The sequence below is a fragment of the Nematolebias whitei genome, chromosome 19 (genome assembly GCF_014905685.2).
Source record: "Nematolebias whitei isolate Nwh7 chromosome 19, NemWhi1, whole genome shotgun sequence".
In the NCBI taxonomy this organism is placed as follows: Eukaryota; Metazoa; Chordata; class Actinopteri; order Cyprinodontiformes; family Rivulidae; genus Nematolebias; species Nematolebias whitei.
In genome coordinates, this window is record NC_056516.1 from 2,050,674 (window position 1) to 2,058,388 (window position 7,715).

At 44.0% G+C, this 7,715-nt stretch overlaps 1 protein-coding gene across 1 annotated transcript in view; it reads left to right on the plus strand.

Annotated features, from left to right (window-relative positions):
* LOC119425251 (collagen alpha-3(IX) chain) overlaps positions 1-898 on the plus strand; it is a 29,239-nt gene extending 28,341 nt beyond the window's left edge. The window contains exon 22 of the mRNA XM_037692776.1: positions 402-898. Within this exon, the coding sequence (XP_037548704.1) occupies positions 402-598 (197 nt within the window). The 3' untranslated portion in view covers positions 599-898. The remainder of the gene's footprint in view (positions 1-401) is intronic.
* The last annotated feature ends 6,817 nt before the right edge of the window (positions 899-7,715 follow it).

Sequence of the window (7,715 nt, forward strand, 5' to 3'; positions counted from 1 at the left end):
TAAACAGGGGTGGAGGCCTCCGGGTTCAACTGTCCCCCTCTTACAATACTGTTATTGCTAGTATCACTCAGCCCTCTGTGAATAGTAAACAACCATCAGGTGCTAATGATCCATTGTTAGGCTGATGGTCCTTCTTGATCATGTGATCAGCTGGTTTTGGTTGTCAGCAGCAAAACTGGTTGATCCACTCTGAGAATGTGCTATTTAAGAGACTGAGCTGAATACAGCACCTCAGACTGAAGAAGTCTTTTGGATGAAAGATGAAACGTTTCTACAATTTTATTATTTTATTTTATTTTTTTGATGTCCAGAAGACCAGATTTAACTTTATTAGATTTTTCTACCTGGATTATTGAGAATGCATCACGATAAATATATTACTTGTTTTGTGTCTACCCCAGGTGTACCCGGTCCCCCTGGCATTGGGAAAGATGGTAAAAATGGAGAACGTGGTGAGACAGGAAGTCCTGGCATCCCAGGACCTGCTGGTCCAAGGGGTCTCTCTGGACAGCCGGGCCTTTGTGACCCATCAACCTGTATAAACAGACATCCACCTCTGTATATGATCAGTGGAAAGAAATCTTCTACTTACAAATGAGGCATCTGAAAACAGAGACCCTCTTCATACCTCATCCTGCCAGTGAACATGTTTTATGGCTATTTTTGTAATTCTGAGCATGGTGGTCTTCACCTGTTACACAAATAGAAGAGACTTAAAGGGCAACAGAAATGGCACAACTGTACAGAACCGTAAGAACCTGTTTTCAGAAAGAGCAAAGATGTTGTTCAAAGATCACTGCTACAGATGCCGAGCAGCATCTTGGACTGACAACAGGTCTGCCGGCCCATGAGGTGTCTGTCAGGAAAATTACAAATTATAACTGCCGACCACTGCCCATCCCCCAGTCATTAACCCATTCAGTAATGACGTTTCAAAGCATGTTAAAATTTCTCATGTCCTCCCACATGTATGTGTTCACTCTTTGAGTAAGCTCAGTGAAAATGTCATTTCAACACTTATTTTACCTAATTCAATGAAAAGTTTAACCAGGAATGAATCATACTCAACTTGGTAACAACATCAATCATGCGAGTCAAATTTGGTGGAACTGAGTGACAGCTAGCATCAGACCTGAGCTTACATCGTCAACAAAGTGCTTTTTAATACCAAGTTCTGTCAACCTTGTTCCAATACTGAAATAAAGGGTTTTGTTTTGGATGTGTTGCACTGATTGAACAACTTTCTTCTGTTAAGGAGACCTAGAGATTTTGTTCTTAGCAGGGAAAAGGTGTTGCATGGCGCAATTTTTTTTGTTTGTTTTTTTGTCCATGAATATAAATTACACAAATTACACAAAACATCACTTAGCTGAGTGCTGTTTGTCAGCAATTATTTTTAACCCAGATTCATAAATCGGAGGGCGGCTGTGGCTGAGTGGTTAGAGCAGTTGTTCTCCAATGCAAGAGTTGGGGGTTCGAATCCACCAGCAGTCACATTCCGAAGTGTCCCTGGGCAAGACACTGAACCCCTCATAGCCTCTGATGTGTGTCCATCAGTGTATGAATGTGATAAAGCTCTGATTAGTCTCTTTAGAATGATTTGTTCAATTAACTTTGTAGAGATCTAGTATAGAGCTGTATGAATGGGTAAATGAGGACACAGATTGTAATGTAATGCACTTTGAGTATCTTGATCAGATAGAAAGGCGCTATATAAGTACAGTCCATAAAACATCTGGGGAGTGGTGGTGCAGAGGTTAGAGAAGGTGGGCCTGTGATCGGAAGATCGTCGGTTCAACTCCCGGTACAGATAACATCAAAATGTGGGTGGGATAGATGAAGCACCCACATCTGCCTCCACCCTCATTCGTCCCACTCTGGGCCCTTGAGCAAGGCCCTTAACCCCCACCATCTGCTCCCCCAGGTTCCCTAGATAGCAGCTCTCTGCTCCACACAGAGGCTGTGGTAGCTCAGTGGTCTGTGGTTGCGTCATGAAGGACGTCTGGTGTAAAAATAATTGCCAAGTTTTCGTGCAACTTAGTTCACTGTGGTGACCCCTGAAGCAGGGAGCAGCCGAAAGAAGAAAATAAAATTATATAAACACTCTCAACTATTTGTTTTAGTCAAACATTTGAGCCGACACACACATGCTGTCCTGAATTATAAACTTGAAAATAAATATATAAATACACCTTCAAACATCCATCCATCCATCCATTATCTTTACCCGTTTATTCCATTTTGGGTCACGGGGGTCGCTGGTGCCCATGTCCAGCAATCACTGTGCGAGGGGCGGGGTACACCCTGGACGGGTCGCAAGTCCATCACAGGGCCATATAGAGACAAACGAGACAAACAACCATTCACTCTCTCACTCACACCTAGGGACAATTTAGAGTTACCAATCAGCCTAACATGCATGTTTTTGGTTTGTGGGAGGAAACCGGAGCACCCGGAGAAAACCCACGCATGCACGGAGAGAACATGCAAACTCCACCCAGAAGGCCCCTGGACCGGGGTTTGAACCAAGGACCTGCTTGCTGAGAGGCAGCAGCTCTACCAGTTGCGCCACCGTGCTGCTCCTTCAAACATTATTTCAGTAAATCTTTTCTCCCCTTTAAAACCCAATTGGGTTTGCAGGTATTGTTGGAAACCTTATCAGACACCTTAAAAGCACATTTAACTTGTTAGGATTATGTATTTGGTAAATAAGTAAAAAGTTTAACAAGTGGTTAGCACCCCCCCCCCCCCCCCCCACACACACACACACACACACCCCAAAAGTGCCCAAATTACCTGCAATAGTCTTTGTTGGCATTTACTCTCATTTTTTTAGTTGCTTGATGAATTGAATGATTGCACTGTTCCATGGCAGTAAGGTCAACCCAAGCAACAGTTGTGATTTTTACACTATATTCACTGCTGTATACACAATCAGAGAACCTCGGAAACTTGTGGAAGAGACAGTCTGGTCACATTTTGCTGTTAGATGGTATGTTGTTTGTTTATGAAGAACAAAATCGGTGACTCCAGTTGGATTTTCATGATTGTTATTTTACTTGCTAGTCACCAAACATTGTACTTTTATCATACACTTTGTGCCACACCATTTTGTCTGGTTCCCTTACTACTTCCTGTCTGCCAAACTGCAGTATTGACACATGGTGGTAACCATATTTACACCTGATTATGGCATCCTCCTTTCCTTAAAATGAAAATAAAATCCACACTGAATTTTTAACAATGCAACAAATAACATTTTCAAGATTATCAAAACCAGTTTAACATATTGTACAAATAATTTATCATCATCTATTTAAATACATTCCATCATCAAAATACAAACAGTGGATTTCACAAATTGAAAAACACAAAGTCAAAGATTTAATCCATCAGGTTTTTGGTTACATTTGCGGATCTTCTCATTACATGCTCCGATGGAACATTAACATAATTAATCTCAACAAGTTGTGGAATAATGGTTTAGATTTATCATCACATAAAGTGGGTTGTTGCAATGTGAAGAAGACGTAGGAGATGGTCATGGATTTCAGTCGGAACTTTCCTACCCCCTTAGGAGGATCTGTGGTGGAAGTAATCTCCAGCTACAAGTACTAGGGTGTGCACCTGAATGACAACCTCATTTGGGGCAACAACACCACCAGCCTGATCAAGAAAGCTCATCAGAGACTCTACTTCCTCAGGCGGCTGAGACGAGCTGGACTGGGAAGCTCAGTCCTCACCTCCTTCTACAGGTGTGCAGTGGAGAGCATCCTGTGCTCCAGCATCAACGTGTGGCATGGAGGCTGCACAGCTGCAGAAAGAAAAGCTTTGCAGAGAGTGGTGAAGGCTGCACAGAAGATGTTGGAGTCAGCCTCCCCACCCTCACAATCATCTACACCTCCAGGAATAGGGCCACTTGCATCATGAAGGACCTCACTCACCCAGCATACACACTTTTTGCCCCACTCCCCTCAGGAAGGAGGTTAAGGAGCATTAAGTGTTGAACCACTAGACTGAGGAACATCTTCTACCCTGAAGCTGTTAGACTCATGAGTATCTAATCAGGATAATCACTGTGAGAAAAAAAAATCACTGTAATGTCACTTGATTTTTGATATGTGCTGCTGATTATCCATGCTGCTGATCTCATGCTGCTGATTACTTCATGCTGCTGTATTCATTCTTACTCATCTACTCACACAGACTCATTTTCATGCTGCTTTTTGTTCGGCGTATTGTTTTGCACTATTAGACTTTAGTGTAGTTCTTAGTATATATTTTATATCCTTATTACTGTTTCTTTTATAGGCAGCACAGTGGCACAACTGGTAGAGCTTCTGCCTCTCAGCGAGAAGGTTGCTGGTTCAAATTCCAGTCTGGGGGCCTTTCTGGGTGGAGTTTGCATGTTCTCTTCATGCATGCAGTACTCTAGTTTCCTCCCACAGACCAAAAACATGCATGTTAGGCTGATTGGTAACTCTAAATTCTAGGTGTGAGTGAGAGAGTGAATGGTTGTTTGTCTCATTTGTCTCTATGTGGTCCTGTGATGGACTGGAGACATGTCCAGGATGTACCCCACCCCTCACACAGTGATTGCTGGACATGGGCACTGGCAACACTGGTGACCCAAAATCGAAGAAGCAGATAAAAAAGATAATGGATGGATGGATGTTTCTTTTACAATTTATATTTTTGCTACTGGGCAGCACGGTGGCGCAACTGGTAGAGCTGCTGCCTCCCAGCGAGCAGGTCCCTGGTTCAAACCCCGGTCCAGGGGCCTTTCTGGGTGGAGTTTGCATGTTCTCTCCGTGCATGCGTGGGTTTTCTCCAGGTACTCCGGTTTCCTCCCACAGACCAAAAACATGCATGTTAGGCTGATTGGTAACTCTAAATTGTCCCTAGGTGTGAGTGAGAGTGAATGGTTGTTTGTCTCGTTTGTCTCTATGTGGCCCTGTGATGGACTTGCGACCCGTCCAGGGTGTACCCCGCCCCTCGCACAGTGATTGCTGGACATGGGCACCAGCAACCCCCGTGACCCAAAATGGAATAAGCGGGTAAAGAAAATGGATGGATGGATGGATTTTTGCTACTGTTGGATGTACCTGGGACCCTGTGTTCACAATTTTGTTCCTTCTCAATTACCACATGAGATTCGAATGACAATAAAGAACTTTGAACCTTGAACCTTGAACCTTGAACCGTGTTCAATAATGGATGTTTCACTGGATTGTTCGAAAGATTCTGGTGTTTTAAGAAGACTGTACCGATTTCTTCTGAGAATATGTCCTTCCTCTGTTCTACCAGGAATGATTGAGGACCATCATTTTTAGGAACAGTAGCTTTGATTCTTCATCCCTCAGGATCTACAATTCTGATTATCATCCTGTAACGAAGGTGGATACTCCTGAAGCATGCTCAATAATCCAGGTAGAAAAATCTAAAAAAGTTAAATCTGGTCCTCTGGACATTCAAAAAAACAAAACAAAGCAAAACAACAAAAAATGTAGAAACGTTTCGTCTCTCATCCGAGAGACCCTCAGTCTGAGGTGCTGTATTCAGCTCAGTCTCTTAAATACACCACTCTGAGCAGCAGGACCACACTTTCCACAGAACAACTGTGTCAACTCTTGAAACTGTGCCTGCAGTCAACCTACTTCACAAATGGGGAGCAATATTATAGGCAGAAACATGGGTGTGCTATGGGGTCTCCAGTTTCTCCTATTGTTGCCAACCTGTACATGGAGGAGGTAGAAAAGAGAGCCTTGACGTCCTTTTCAGGGACACCACCAAGTCATTGGTTCAGGTATGTTGACGACACCTGGGTTAAAATTAAATCTCAGCAAGTCCAACATTTTACTGACCACATCAACTCTGTGGATAAATACATCAAGTTCACACGAGAAAATGTAAAAAATGGCAAGTTGGCTTTCTTGGACTGTGAGGTCTCAGTCTCTGATAGAGGACATTTGCAAACCGAGGTGTACCGCAAACCCACCCACACAGACCAGTATTTGCAGTTTGACTCCCATCACCCTTTGGAGCACAAGTTAAGAGTCATCAGGACTCTGTATCACAGAGCAGACAGCATCCCCACTAGCTCAGGAGCCAGGCAGAAGGAGAAATCCCACACAAGACAGGCTCTAGAGCAATGTGGATATCCTAACTGGGCCTTCCTGAAAGCAGAGAAGAAACCCAAACAGGACTCCAGTCAGCCAACAGGTGAAAAGGAGGAACCCAGACCCAGACCAGTGGTCATTCCATATGTTGAGGGAGTATCAGAGAAACTGAGACGTTTATTTTCTAAACATAACGTCCCAGTGGCTTTTAAACCCCAAAATACATTACAGCAAAGACTGGTTCATCCCAAAGATCCAGTCCCCCGGCACAAACAGAGTAATGTTGTGTATGCTGTTCAGTGTCAGGAGGGCTGTGGTCAGTCTTCCATCGGGTAAACAAAACAGCCACTGGCCAAAAGGATGGCTCAGCACAGAAGATCAACATCATCAGGCCAGGACTCTGCGGTCTACATTCATCTCCAGGCCAGCAGTCACTCTTTCAGGGATGAAGATGTGCACATCCTGGATAGAGAGGAACGATGGTTTGAGAGAGGAGAAAAGGAGGCCATCTTTGTGAAGAGAAATCGTCCATCGTTAAACAGGGGTGGAGGCCTACATGTTCAATTGTCCCCCTCTTACAATGCTGTGATTGCTAGTATCACTCAGCCCTCTGTGAATAGTAAACAGCCATCAGTGTGCTAATGATCCATCGTTAGGCTGATGGTCCTTCTTGAGCATGTGATCAGCTGGTTTTGGTTGTCAGCAGCAAAACTGGTTGATCCACTCTGAGAAGGTGCTATTTAAGAGACTGAGCTGAATACAGCACCTCAGACTGAGGAAGTCTCTCGGATGAGAGACGAAACGTTTCTACATTTTTTTGTTGTTTTGCTTTGTTTTGTTTTTTTGAATGTCCAGAGGACCAGATTTAACTTTTTTAGATATGGTACAGAACAGTCAGATAACGCTTCACAATGGCAAAAAAGTGTCGTATTTTCATCAACTTACCGGAGAATACATGGAGAATGAACTACGTTCAATGCTGAACCCGCTGCTGTTTGTGTTGTATGTGCGGGCAACCCAGTTGTAACGAGACCCAGAATGACACAAGACTCAGGCTACAAAAAAGGTGGTATTTATTTACAGTGGATAAAAGTATATACAATATGTACAGGCCCTGGAACTGGAACTCCTGGAAGAGGGGGAATAGTCCTTTAGGTCGGGAGCAGGTAAGAGACACAGGAATATAGGATTTGATATTGTTGTTTCTTGTCTTACAGCTTCCTTGGTACTGGAGTGAGTTCAAGAGTTCCAAGAGGCATGAGTCCCAACAGCAGAGCACGGGCATCCAAAATCCACACGGGCAGGGTTTCATGTGACCAGACAGGAACCGAGAGAACAGGGCTGGAACGGCACGGCAAAACGAGGAACTGCTGACACAAGAAGCACAAGGTAAGTATCTAAAATACTTCAGAACACAAAAGGCTGCGAGCACTAGTACCGGGAGGTAATCAATGCTCCAGCATCGAGTAGACTTGACTGCAGCCTTAAGTAGAGGTCGATGCTCATCAGGGAGATGACCGCCAGTTGTAGTTCATTAGTGGCCATCTTGGGAGCTGCAGCCAGAGCTACTCTCAAATTACCCCCCCCCCCCCCCAA